We start from the raw sequence: 14,805 nt of genomic DNA, 5'->3' as shown, positions 1-14,805 counted from the left end.
CAATGGGAGCGAAGCATACGGCATTACTAAAACTCATAAATGAGAACTCTGACAGAACTACACTGTTAATTTTACTCACAAGGCTTAAATTCACAAGAAGAACACCAGAGCTTTCTTAGCACTCCAAGGTATAAATCTTAGTCTTTTCTTCGGAAGTACAGAATTCAAGGAAAAATAATTACAGATGCTGCTGCTCAGTCAATCAAAATACTGCGACAATTTTAGGAAGAAGCCTGGAATATACTCTAGGATTCACTTGCATACACTATGACTGAGATGACCCTAGGCCCTTTAGCCTATAATAGTTTATTTACTGTTTTAGAGTATTGAGAGCTGTCTTCATTCTTCCTTAGGCTTTTGTGAGGGGCATACTGAACCATAAGAGCAATGACAGCTTTGAGCCCTTGCTAATGCAAAACGTGTTTAGTACTGGAGGAAATATGTGTATGAATGTGCAAGTGTCATTTAATGCAAGAAATCTTTCCCGAAGTAGGCATCACAAAGATGAAGAAGCATTCCTACAGTATTCTCAGCTCCTAGAAGCCAGTACATTTGGAAAAATGCAGGCTAACAGACCAACAAAAATGTAAAAGCTTGAAAGGTAATGTACACAAATCTTAATTAGGCTACCATTTAGAAAAACTACTTGGGAAAAAAACCTCTAAAACCTTAATGACCTTCCTCAGTAGGATCACGATCAGCTTTCCATTTTAACAAGAAACCTTAATTTTATTTGTTAGATTCTAGTGTGCTGTCATCACTGCAGTTGAACGATAAATCTATAAGACTAACCCATTATTGAACCTAGTGACCAATCTTACGCAAATCAAACAAGCACTACAAAATACATTGAATTTTGTCTCCCTTAACTGGCATTTGAGGACCTTTTGAACACATATGTGGACACAACACATACAATTTACCAAAAATCTCCAATCTCAGGTGCACTAAATACAGACATCTCATAAACGGAATAAATATGTGAACAACCTTTTGAAAGAAAACTATTTTTAAGAGAGTTCTTAATTTTCATGCTCTAAGGGTCATGTGCAGCCTTATAGCTGTAACTGGACTGAGATCATGCAATAGATTATTACTTAGATTCACTAGATTCACATCAGAAATGCATCCTATGGCTTGGGGGGGAAATCTGAGGGTGGGGTGAACACCATTCTCACATGAGTAAATATAGTAAACTTGAATCTCATCAGATGTGTGTGTTGAATATTCCAGGTTATTTTATGACCAATTACAAAACAAATTTTAAGAAAGTCTATTGTCAACTTTACTACAGCTTACCTGGATTCTTCCAATGGATGTTGAACAGTAAGTAGTCGAGGGTGTCGAAGCCTGGTTAGCTGTTGAACACCTCGTTTTAAAGAATCAATAATCTGATCCTTTTCAAATTTTTGATACTTGTCTATTAGCTTCTTATCAAAGACAAAAACAGCCACTTCCTATAAATAAGCAACAAAATTCACTCGGTATAGGACACGACCAAAAAACAATCCTCTACACAATTACATACATACACACACATATTTTGAATCAACAGTACAATCCCACCAATGCAATAAGTATTTCAATGTATATAGGCATATTGTCCTTACTTTGTCCAAGTCCTAATCACACAGGTTACTGTATATAACCTCTGGAATATACATTTGAAGAGTTAAGTACTACCACTCCTTAGCTTACAAACAGTAACACATAAACCATAACCACTATCTACACAGTGACAAAGCAGCAGATCCACAGGACAGAAATCACCTTGATTTTAAGTACATGAAAGCTTTTACATCAGCTACGAACAATTAGAATATTCTGAGCATATATGCATTCATTTGGAATTAAATATATCAAGTGGTGATTTATTAAACCAGACCCTGTCTCAGCTTTCTTCTCCAAAACAGTACAATCTATCTTAAACTAGACATTCATGAAAGATATTTTATAGTCACAGTAATCAAGTAATTTCATCAGACAATTCACATGACAAAACATTAAGAATTTTTTAATGTTTAAACGTGTAAAAAGAAGTCCCAGAAATGCAGTAAATGTTAAAAACAGAAAATAGTTCTTCCAAGCTACCTCTGCAAATGGAGTGGGAGAAAATTAAGAAATGTATATGAAACTTTGAATTACAGAGGTGGATGTGAAATAAAAAATTAGATTACATCACCAACTTGGAAGCCATTAAAGGAGAAATAAATCAACTGAAGAAAAACAGAAATAAAATCTTTATCATGAACAGGGACTTTCTTATTCTCCTACAACAGCATTATAAATAGAAGTTAGAAACCAGTAGAAAATAATACAAAAATACAGTTTTCAGTATCAAGAGGAAGTCTGTGCTCTTGTACTGCACATTTTATAATCATTATTCTAATTAAAATCTCACAGGAACAGTTACATTATCAATTTAAAAAGAAAAAAGACTTCTAGAAATAGGCTATATAAAAGAAGAAATTCGGTACAATACACCAAAAAATGGTTTCTATTTTTTAGCTGTTTCCTGTTTAATTAAGCCATTAGCAGGTGAACATCTATAACTAACTCAACTACGTACACTCTCCCTGCTTCTATCCACACCAGCTCTCTGCTCCAACCCTGAAGCGTGATGGATCAAACATTAACATAGACACAAGGCAGGGAGGAACCAATGACAGGGAATGGAAGACATACACTATACTCACTATTTAAAAATACATTTTCCAGTACAAAGTGTCAATGTATTGAGCAATATGTGACCAAAACAAAATTTCAAACTAATACAGCACTCCTGAAAGCATTTATGTGTAATGATAAGTCAAAAGAATCAGAAAGTAAATATTTAAATTGGATAGTATGGGACATCAGCTGTGGTTTGGATATTTTACAATGGCTATAAGTTCTATTAGTGCTTGCTGCAATTCTCTATGGTTTGAAGTTTGACAGAACTCTTACATATGCCAAATTAACTCACATATAAGTATGCATATGAAATTGCAGTATCCTAGGTATGAAAGTGATTGCTATCACATTGGTTTTGTAGCTTTAAATTATTGTGGAGGGTCAAGAATCAAAATAATTTGAGCTGTGTGACAACTTGCTTTCAATACCTTCCTTTTCGTGTAACATGTCTGATACAAGAAAGCATATACCCATCTCTGTCTGCTCATGGGCACTAAAATGTTAAATATGTTTTGATATTAATAATTAAAAATAAGGCATACTGGAACTCAATTCCATAATCAACATTGATTTTTATATGCATAATTCCCTATCAAAAATATAATATCTTAGCCCCCACAAGTCACCAGATATTATTGTACAGAAAAAGGAATAGCTGAGTCATGGGCCATAGAACACACTCTCAATGCACAAAAATTACTGAAACCATACAGTACGCTTGGAAACATTTAGAAGTGTTCATGGTTTTATGCTGCGTGAACCAAATAACCATCACAAATTTTGACTATGAACACATTATTTGTTTTTCCTGATATTCAACCCCAAAAAGAAGGGCTGCTGACATAGATTCCATTTCCTGTAACTACTTTTTCATGGAAACTTACTGAGATGAAAGCCTGCAAAGGCTTACATAGTTACTAGTTCTTTCCACAGAAAGCTCTAGGGGACCTTCCACTTTGCTTTTTCATTTCATAGGTTTGAAGGAAGAGTAGCTTCCTCTTGCAGATGACTACTTGTTATGTAATTCTGCAGTTATGTCATAATTCCAACTTTGTGATATAAAAATAAATTTAACATAAAAAGCCTAAAATACGTTTAAAAAAAATAGCACTGCTCTCCACAAAGAAGGTGAAAAAGTAGAGACAGAACAACCCTTGTCTTTAACAACAAAAATTTTCATTCATTATGTGATAGGAAGTATACACAACTTACTCAACATGCTCCTGTCTCAACACAGCATACTGGTAATGCTACTGCCTGGGTTAGGAAGTATGGATATGTAGGCTGGCCTACATGACTAGACTGGCCACTCAAGGGACCTAAGTTTAAATCTCAGTTCTGTTCACAAGCATGAGCTAGTTCACACGTTTTGTCTCACCTCCCACATGTTTAAGCCAAGTGCTTTACTTCAAAGTGGTGTTAGGTAAAACTCAGTGATGATATAGAGACAGCTGTATATTATGATGCATACCATGTAGGTATTTGCCAGGATGAAGACCTTCAAGAAAACATCTGTTGTTACTGCCAAGAATTTAGAATTTTTAACATGAATCACTGGAAAGATCAGTGTTTAAGTTCTACAATGCCTTTGCCAAGCAATTAAATGTCACCTGTGCAAACAGGTGTAAGCACAACATGCAAGACACAGGGCATCGTTTCACTGGGCTATAATCATATTAACTCAACTAGAATACTTTTAGACACTGAACAGAAAAGTGTAGATAAGTTCTCTTTCATTGTGTTTGTGTATTTCAGTGGAATCCTGTTGACCTTTGTCCCACAGACCTGGCATTCATTAATGTACCCCTTCATAAAGGTTTTTTTATCCTTGTAGTTTTAATCACTAAATGCCTCAATTACCTTTTCTCAGCTTCTTTGGGCAGTTTTCCTTTGTACTGGGCCTGGCTGAGATGGAGTTATTTTTCTTCATAGCATCCCATACAGTGCGGTGTTTTAGATCCGTGGCTAAACAGCGTTGATAACACACCAATACTTTGGCTATTGCTGAACAGTCCTTGCACAGAGTCAAGGCTTTCTCTTTTTCCCACTCTGCCCCCACAGTGAGCAGGCCGTGGGTAGGCAGGAGACTGGGATGGCACATGTCTGGGACAGCCAACCCAAACTGGCCAAAGGGCTCTTCCTTAACATATAACATCATGCCCAGTGATAAACACAAGGGTAGAAGAAAAAAGGGGGTTTGGCTTCCAGGGTGGCTGTTCTTTGGAGACTAGCTTGAGCATCAGTCTGGCTGTGAGATGCGGTAGGCAATTTCCTTTGCTTTGCTTCGTTTTTTTCCGCCCTTCCTTCACCTATTAAACTCTCTGGATCTTGACTTATGACTTTTTTGCTTTTCTTCCTATTTTCTGCCCCAACCGTGCTGGGGGTGGGGAAACGAGTGAGTATCTGGGTGGGTACTTAGTTGCTGGTCGGGGTCAACCCACCACATCCTCCAAGTTCATTTGCAATCCTGCATTACTTATGAAATACACACCAGTTTGAGACACACGCTGACAGTTTAAAATATGTCCTCATTTACACACATAAACACCTTCTAAACCAAAGAGAATGCAAAAATCCTGCTCCTATCTTAGCCAATGCCACTGCTTAAAAAAAAAAAAAACAAACAAAAACAAAAACACGCCAACAAACAAACCAGAAAGGTGGGAAAGGGGAAGAAGAGAGAGAGAAATAAATCTTAACCAGAAAAGGGCAACCAGGCAACCAAAGTATGTCGTGCTTTCTCTCCAGCCCCAAGAGGAAGGCAAGAATTCAAAAACACACTGGGTTTGTGTGTTGAAAAAAGATGCAGACAAAACTAGATTTCTAAATTAAAAACTCTAAAAGTATTTCTAAATTAGACTCTAAAAGCTGTGGAAATGTAATGATAATGGAATAGCAATATTCCTACTCACCTCACTGCATATGGAGAAAGCTTGTTAACAATACCTGTAAGACTTTCAAGCACTATAGTGATGAATGTTACAGAAACTCAAATCCTTCTATTTTCAATGCTGTTTTGAATAGTGCAGAGTAATAATGTCAGAGACTAAGCATAGAACAAGGAAGAAAAGAAAAAAAACCCAACAAAATACTTAAAACTACAGTTCACCACCTATCCTGTGAACTGAATGATGATAGTGCTCTTGTGGAAAAAAATTCAATATGATCATGTTAAAGACTAAGACATGAACACAAAAGCAAAGGAAATTTTAAGGTAGCAGAGTGCTTGATTTTAGAAGCTTTACATTTGTTTTCCCTTCCATTTTTGTTCTCTAATTTACCCATATGCACTCACAGTTTTTTTAAATGAATAATCAAATGTAACTCAATATGCAAACACATGATGTTTTACCAAAGCCTCCCACTATGCAAAGCAAAATAGTCTCTGAACTAAAATACTGGAAAGCATTCCAGTATTACTCTGGTCTTTTGCCAGAAAAAGATTTTCCTCCAGCTTTTGAGGGGTTTATTTTTAGAAGCTTGCTGATGTTTTATAACCCTACTTTCCCATCAGTTTGTTTCAGTCATAAGGTATACAGAACAACTATTTCAGTTTTAAAGTTAAATAGCCTTTAAAGTTTGAACAGTAGGAAGCTTTCATTTCAAAGCCACTATATGCACAGCCAAAACAGAAAGCTGACTTACCTACCTATATATGTAGGACTACCACAACAAAAGTTAAACACAACTGCAGTAGTCTTGAAGTACAAACCATTATCTCCTTAATTCTGCTAGTTTTTATGACTGAACTGCCAACAAGAACATTAAGTGACCTCACTCTATTTCTTTATGATCGCACTTTCCAAGCGGAAAAAAGGACAAGTGCCATATTATGCTAGAAAAAAAAACATATAAGTGCATAAAGACTCAGTGAACAGATCTGAGATGAACAGGAATACATACTGTAAAATTAGGAACATGTTACTTCATGTATACACATATAACCAGAAAGACTCATAAATCTTTCAAACAAACAGCACCAAACCAGCTATCAAATAGCACCAAAAATATGCACACAGGGAAGTAATTTCCTCACATTCTGTTAGGTTTTTATTCAGTCACCTACAACATAAGCAAGACAAGACAAGACACATTGGGGGGGGGGGGGGGGAAGTAAACATTCAGAAATCCAGGAAAACCAGCAATGCAGGAACCAGGCAGAACTCTGAGAAGAGGAACAAAACCATATATATCTACTGTCACCAGAGATGGAATATTTCTAACTGTCCACTGACTTACATAGGAACCAAATTAACCCATATTTTAAATCTTAACTTCAGCTGACCATCTTCTGTAAGACTGCTGACTTCCATTTGTTCTGAGAACAAAGATTTCTGATCAGCTCTACTGCTGTAATGCTAAAACTCCAAATTTAGCTATTTTATCTGGCTACAATGACTTAAATAATTACTTGTGTTGTTGTAAAGTGACAACAACGCAGGCAATTAAACCCTTACATCCTGCTTGTCTGATTACAATACACATCTACTGTAAAAAAGCTAAGTGCTTGTAGCTTCTAGTTAGATATACACCCTTGCAGTACAGCAAATATGAGCATCGCTTCACAAAAGTGACTGCTACCACTTGGAAAATGACAGCCAGCCACTTCCCTATTGCCCAGCCAACATTCAGAAGGTACACGCAAAAGAAAAAATAATGTTAAAGAACAGACATACAGCAATACAACACAACATAAACTGTTTGTATTGCTGTGTACTTTTATTTTGCAACGGCAAACTGAATGTTGACATGACGTTACCTAACTGGTAATATTAATAATGAACTGTAATTGCATGTAAAATCACCAGCCATCTAAAATTCCCTGCAGTACAACAGTTGCTGTATTTTTAATGACTAATGATGGCATACAAACATACAGGTGTTAGTCAGGGTTTACAGAGATACCACAGGATCACATGTGGTAAGACCTGAAGTAAACCACTGCAAAATCAGTGGTCAGAACACCCATTCAAAGCTTGAAAAACATGATCGACAGGAACCAAGTTACATACATTCTATCAGTGAAAGAAACTTGCTACAACTCTCTAGATCTTAAAGCTACACCTACTACAGGTCAAACGCTTACTGGGCACAGAGATTGTATAAAACCTATCAAAATTACCATACTTTCAATGTTACTACTTCTTTGTAAAAACCCAATTGGTACATTAGGTACATCAGTAAATACTAGATGTGTAGAGTTCTGCAAGAGCAAGACACATGCTTAAGAATATGGCAAAAGTACCTGCTTAATGTTATTCAGATTCTGTCACAATCAGAACATACATTCTCCAAAGATTATTTATTCTCCATAGCATGTTTCTTCTCTATTTGCTAAAGTTTATTCTCCTACCATCTAACAGATTTTAAGTTTTCCAAAGTTATTCCTTTGTGTCCATTTCTTTTTAGTACGCCTGTAGCAAGTTGATTCATTCTCTGACTTCACATCACTTCAGCATCAAGTTTAACTGAAGGCCATAACTTATTAACTCTTCTATTTACTCACTGAAAATTCTATTTCCCCTCCAAGTTTGAAGAAAAGACATTTCACATTTCTGCATTACAACAAAATAATTTTCTATAATAGCAGTTCTTAAACTCTGCTGCTGACAAACCTTCAAAGTCACAATCCCACTTTTATTTACACATGTGACTTCAAGTGAGTCAAAAGTTTACACACTAGTGCTCTAAACCCTAATACTTTAAGGAAACTAAAAGGGAACAATACTCAAAGCAGCACAGGGAAGGCACAACTCACTTCCTCCAAAACCACCTCCTCTATCCCATGCCTTGCTGTTACTGTGTCTCATGACTTAACATTTCTAAACCCTCAGTTTCTCTGTGGCAGCTGAGCAAAAAACTACAGACTCTTTCGCTGAGAAAAAATGATGGCATACTTCATTATTATTTTAAACTGTAAAAAACCAGCACTGCCAAAAAAAGCTGCAATGTAAAATAAATTGGGGAACCAATCCATGCTAAACCAAACTTCTTCCTTCTTGTCAGACCAGTTTTAACTCAGATTAATTCTTGATTTTGGTCCTGAATTGTATGCCATGAATGCAGAACCACTTCTTTCTCCAACATTGAAGGCTTAAAGCAACTATCACCTATGTAGATGAGAACATCATATTTAAATAATGTTGAGTTCTTTGTTTCATTTTACTTAAAGTACTATCCTTAGCATTAGCCTGCCCGGCTGGATTTTGTTTTTAAATACCACTTATCAGCTGCTACCTATAAGTCTCTTATCTAATGCTTATAAACTTAGGTCTTTACTTGACAACCCACCTGTTTTGTTGATTTTTTAGTTCCGTTAAATATCTTCCAAGCAAGACCATTACCACCACTGGCAATATGGCGGCCAACATCAAATTCCCTTGTAACAGGATTTCCCATGACTGCACTGGTGACATCAGCTGTCACCTTTGTAACGGTGCTCTTCAATTTATTCAGCATGGACTCCATTGTCTCAACTGTACACCAATGTCCTATCCTACAAAGACAAGAGAAAAAAGCTTCACAGTCCTTTCACAATTTCTATTAACATAAGACACATGTTGAAAACTCTGATATTAGAGGACATTTAACCAAGGATGCAATAGGATATAGGAGTAAGCCACAAAAAGGGTACTGAAATATAACTTCCACGGCTTTGCAGTTATACATATCTACGCTGCATACACATAGCTGCACGTGTGCCTGGGGATTATATGCCATTGCTTCTACTCCTCCTCCGAAACTTTTGAATCTGTTGATCATTCTTCCTTAGATCTAACAAAGCAATTAAGGACTAAGATATTCAACCGTTTCTTGAAAACAGGTGATTGAATCAAGCAGAGAATTCATAAACTGCTCCCATGAAGGGAAAGGTTCACACTTTGTTTATCAATACCAACCAATAAAGAGAAACAAATCTGAAGGAAACCAGGCTCCTTTAACTCCAGTGCTCTTGGAACTACACATTTTCTGAAGGAAAGGATTGCTTAAAATCCCAGAACAACAAAAGAATAGACATGTATTATACAGAAGAGAATTTTAAAATGTGTTCTTTCCTACACTGTGCCTGTCAAAATACAAGCTCAAAGTTCAGTGTTTTACCCATCAGACTGCTGACATTACTATTTGCATGACCCAAGTATTAATGAGGTGATAAGCTGCTGCAGGGGAAGGAAACAAGAAACCGTATTTTTATGCTTTATTCTAACAAAATTGTACAAGGAAGTTTTTTACATCACCTTCCAAATTTAAGACTCAAAGACTGGCAACTTACAATTTAGTTCATCTTCTCCTGTAGTGTGTACTTCCACGGTTTCCTAAATTGTCATAATTAGAGCCAAAAAATCTGACTTGCCTGTTTTGCCAGATGGAAGTGCTGAAGCCTATGTCCCATTTATACAACTGTCTCTCTGATAATGGATACATTAAAAAGACAGAAGACAGAAAAGAAACAGTGAAATGTATAGGTAGACATTCATCTTCCTTATCGGTGTGAGCAAAGATGGAGAGAGAAAGCAAGAAGAAATTATTTCCTGGAATCAGTATTATGTGATATATTCAAAAGAAACATTTAAGGATATTTCTTCATACTCTCTTTCAAATAGGTGTGAACCGTACAAATTTCTTCAACCCATAGTAAAATAAACCTAAGAAAGCACATCAGCAAAAGCAGTGAAATCTGCAGAAATACTATTTTCATTCATGGCCTTATTTGCCGTATACTCAACTCATTGGCATATAATATGTGTAAAACTACTTCTTTGAAAAATAGAGAATTCCATTCCTATTCAAAGGGAAGAGACAAGATTCTGTTGTGATTAAAGCGTTGTTTGACAAGTCATGGTAACAAGGACAAAAGAAGCAGAAGGCACTAACAAATAATCCAGTGAGCACTGGGACTAATCAGCCCCAACATCCTTTTGATCGGATATGAGGTTATTGCTTGTACAAATTAAAGCTCTTCCCACCATTATATACATTTATAAGCCAATGTTCTAGTCTACATAGATTATCTAGTGGCTATCAATATATGTATTTGTGCCACATCTTCTTCCACATTCAAGACACAGATGGAGTTTGTTTCTTTAGTCTCACAGCTCTTTAGTCTCTTTAGTCTCACAAAACATGTATCAACTCATTTTTGACACATGTATACCCCAGTCAAACTTGACTGAAGTCAACCACACTAAAGTTACTCAGACATGCACACCTTCTCCCCCTGGTACTATAGACCTGATTCCATTAGAAATCATGACAAATAATCTGATCAGTATTAAAACAGAAAGACAGACTTATTTTCTAAAAGAGGTACTAAACATACTATATAAAACTTCTTTAAAAGTATACAAGTTACTGAACAATTCACTCCAGCGCAGATGTGTGTTACAGGATTAACCTAGTCCAAAGCAAACACTAGCACAGCGCTGGAAGCAACACAGCTACGCTGGTCTGTCTTGAGTAGCATTGCAGTTATATCCCACCTTCAGTATTCTTCCATAGTGAAATGTAGAAATCCACTACTGTGGTGGCTCCATAGGTATTTCTCCAATTTCCACGTCAGCTGAGTGACACAACTTTGTGCCACTAAATGAAAACCAGACTAGGAATTTTGAGAAAATATATTACAAATAATAATAAAAAGAAGTTATCCAGCTGCACAGATCTTGATCTTACTTTAAAATCAGAAATAGAAGTTATGGCTTCAGCAGGACTACTCAGGAGCAGAACCAGATATGACCACAAGCACCTTCAGGGTGCAGTCAGTCTTAATTATAGGGAGTGTGAGTTTTAGATATGAGAAGCTGAGTCTGAATACAACGAGATAATCCTAAGAGTAATCATGTACTTGCTTGGAATGTATTAAGTGTTTTGTTGAGAACATAGCTGGAAATAAATTACAGAACACAGAATTCCTTTATTAAGTAATTTTATTACAGTATGTGACATTTTATTACAATATATTAATTTTACTTTATGAGTTGTGCTATGGAAAAATGCACGTGCAGCCTAAGTCCAAACAGCTATTAGACACTGGCTAATATCCGTGTAAAAAGGAATTATTCATTATTCTGCTAAATGAAAACTTTGAACAAGGATCACAGAGTATTCTGAACAGGAGCTACAGGTACTTCCAGCTCTCAGAGATTTTATTCTATAGCTTTTCCATGGGATGATGTCTATATATTAAAGGACTATAAAATCAATCCTAATGAGTTTTAAGATAACCACAAAACTAATTTATTTGTTTTTAAATCTTGTGCTTTTTGCATTGTTTCATTCACTCCCAGCCATCAAACCTTCTCTAGTATCAATGCAACACAATCTTGTATTACGACTCTCAAAACTAAAGAGATGCTTTACAAAATTAATTGCGTAGACATTACAAAGGAAATGCACATGCATGCATGTTCAAATTCCTTTGTATAAATCTGAAAGGGAGCTTCTCTATAAAGGTGGAAAGACGGTGTAGTATTGATTAAATCAGAAGTGCCCTCTGCTGTGGGTGACAGACTAACTGCAGCGAGGACCCTGAAAAAGCCACTACGTGAGAATGTTAACAGCATTCCAGTGTCTGAAGGGTTAGTTAGGATTTAAAAAGCAAATCTGGTAGGCCCTGTCCAACCTGTTTCGCTCCAGCTTGACAGTATGCAAGCTCCTGTTTAATTTAGCTACTGAGTAAGAAGTACTGAGAAATTCTCAATAAGCAGCTTGGGTTTAAAGTTTACATACATCTAAAACCGTAAGCTTCTAGAAATCTTCATGTCAACATTTGGACTGTAACCTAAAATAGCATATTTTGCTTTATAAAAGCAATTGTTATTACCAGCTTCAATAAAAACCCAATATATGCCAACAGGAACAATGTACCTAGGAAATGCATGCAAAAAAACCCCCCAAAAATCTATTTTGGGTAGTATCTACAATACCACAAATTATGATGATTTAACTATAGCTGAAATATGCAACTTTAGTTCTCAACTGTATGAAAACTGGTTTGTTCAGGTCTTTTAAGACTGAACTACTATTTATCGAAAATTAACAGCCACGGGACAATAAAGTCAGTCACCCACTGGCAATGAAATTTTCATTTCAAGTTAAAAGGTAATAAGTGAGAAAAGTACAAGATATTAAGAGCAACAATGTTCAGACTAGCAACACAGGACATGCATTAAATGTTTAAGAACTTTGATTTCTTCCTGCTTGAACTGCATGGGTAATATTAATGCTACTGATAATTAGTCGATGAAACCTGGAACTAATCCTAAACAGAAACCGGATGGTCAATGTGTTGTTTTCATTAACTCCCTTCACAATCGATAACGTTCTTTATGCTGACGTACATCAGCAACAACACATCAGCACGATGACGACCTAATCACTTGGCAAGGTAGTAAACAACAGCCAACACAGCAATAAGAAATAAGGCAAAACATTCAAAATGTTGAACTAAAGGTAAATCCAAAACAAAGACTCCTCAACATTCTTTAATTCTCACTCATGTAAAACAACTGCATGATCTAAAACTATTAACACAGACAGGGAACTGCTCGAGTAAGTCCAGCAGAGAGCTGCCAAGATGATCAGGGGACTGCAGCATCTCCCTTATGAGGAAAGGCTGAGAGACCTGGGTTTGTTCAGCCTGGAGAAGGGAAGACTGAGGGGGGATCTCATCAATACTTATAGATATCTGAAGGATGGGTGTCAAGAGGATGGGGCCAGACTCTTCTCAGTGGTGGCCAATGACAGGACAAGGGCACAAGTTGGAACACAAGAAGTTCCACCTCAATACGAGGAAAAACTTCTTTCCTGTGAGGGTGACAGAGCAGTGGAACAGGCTGCCCAGGGAGGTGTGGAGTCTCCTTCCCTGGAGTCATTCAAAACCTGCCTGGACGCAGTCCCGTGCCCCCTGCTGTAGGTGTCCCTAGAACACCTAGCAGGGGGGTTGGACAAGATGATCTCCAGAGGTCCCTTCGAACCCCTACCATTCTGTGATTCTGTGATTAGTTCCTTGAACTAATTCATAGCTTCATCTGATGTATGGACATAGATGCACACCGTACAGCAGTGCACCATACACTCTTCCAGTCTTTTGACTTACAGCAAGCGGGGACTCCCCTCTGGGAACCACAGCAGCGGGCAGATGCATGGGGACTTCATGCTACCCAACCCAAACTTCCATCCTACACACCTGACCTAAACAATGATGTATTCACAGCAGAAACAGGTGGGAGAACAACAGAGTCTTACCAAACAAAAGAAAAAAAACCAGACACAACCAACCTTTTGCATTTGTTACAAAAACAACATGACGATCACAGCAACCGTGCTCGGTGCGGCTGACCTCAGAGCGAGTCACCTTCAGGATTTTTATTCAGCAGGATTTTTATTCAGCATTTCAGTACTGAGCTGCACCTGAAAGCTTACCAAAAACTCACGGGTCGAGACCCACGCACGGGGATCTGTGTGTCGCCTGCCGGCAGGAGAAACCTAACCTACACGCTGCACAAACCCTTGGACCGCCTCCTGCGGGCCAGTCCTCCCGGACCAAGTACTGACTGTTAATTACGGGGAGACCGGACTCGCACGGCTCCGCTGCGAAACCCGCTGGGCAGCGGGCGGCAGCGCGCCTTGGGCGGGCGGCGGCCCCGGGCAGAGGCCAGCGGCGGCCCCGGGTCAGGGGATCCGCGATCCGCCGGCCCGGGCAGCTCAACCCTCCCCGCCAGGCCCCGCTCACGCAACGATCGCGCCTGCGAAGTGGCCCCTTCCCCCCCGCCCGTCAGCGCCGGGCTCCCGGGACCCGCGACCGCCAACCCCAGCCCCTGAGGGCCGGCGGGCCCTGCCCACCCCGCACGGCGACACTAGGCCACGGGCGGCCTCTCCTGCCCCGGGGCGCGTGGACAGGCCTCTCACCTGAGCCCGCGGGAAGCTGCCGGCGCCGCGCCCGGCCGCCCGTCGCTCTGTGGGCCCGGCGGGCCGCCTGTCGCGCCGGCTCCGGCTCTGGCTCCGGCTCCGTCCCGCTCCAGCTACTCCATAGCGACAGCGGCAGCCGGGGCACCGGGGAGGGGAGGGGAGCGGGCGGCCGGAGCACGGCTCACTTCCGCCCCGGAGGGGCGGCGCTGGGGCGGCGGCCGG

The 14,805-nt window shown here is 38.9% G+C and overlaps 1 protein-coding gene across 2 annotated transcripts in view; it reads right to left on the bottom strand.

Moving 5' to 3' along the window:
• The window catches only part of SCYL2 (SCY1 like pseudokinase 2), a 41,847-nt gene extending 27,044 nt beyond the window's left edge, over window positions 1-14,803 (bottom strand). For both annotated transcript variants that reach the window (XM_064451704.1, XM_064451715.1), the window contains exons 1-3: window positions 14,584-14,803; window positions 8,965-9,169; window positions 1,300-1,457 (exon numbers count right to left, since the gene is read on the bottom strand). In XM_064451704.1, the coding sequence (XP_064307774.1) occupies window positions 1,300-1,457; window positions 8,965-9,141 (335 nt within the window). In that variant the 5' untranslated portion in view covers window positions 9,142-9,169; window positions 14,584-14,803. The remainder of the gene's footprint in view (window positions 1-1,299; window positions 1,458-8,964; window positions 9,170-14,583) is intronic.
• Between the last annotated feature and the right edge of the window lie 2 nt (window positions 14,804-14,805).

Source organism: Phalacrocorax carbo, chromosome 1, assembly GCF_963921805.1.
Source record: "Phalacrocorax carbo chromosome 1, bPhaCar2.1, whole genome shotgun sequence".
Lineage (NCBI taxonomy): Eukaryota > Metazoa > Chordata > Aves > Suliformes > Phalacrocoracidae > Phalacrocorax > Phalacrocorax carbo.
This window is presented reverse-complemented; position numbering and strand designations above follow the sequence as displayed.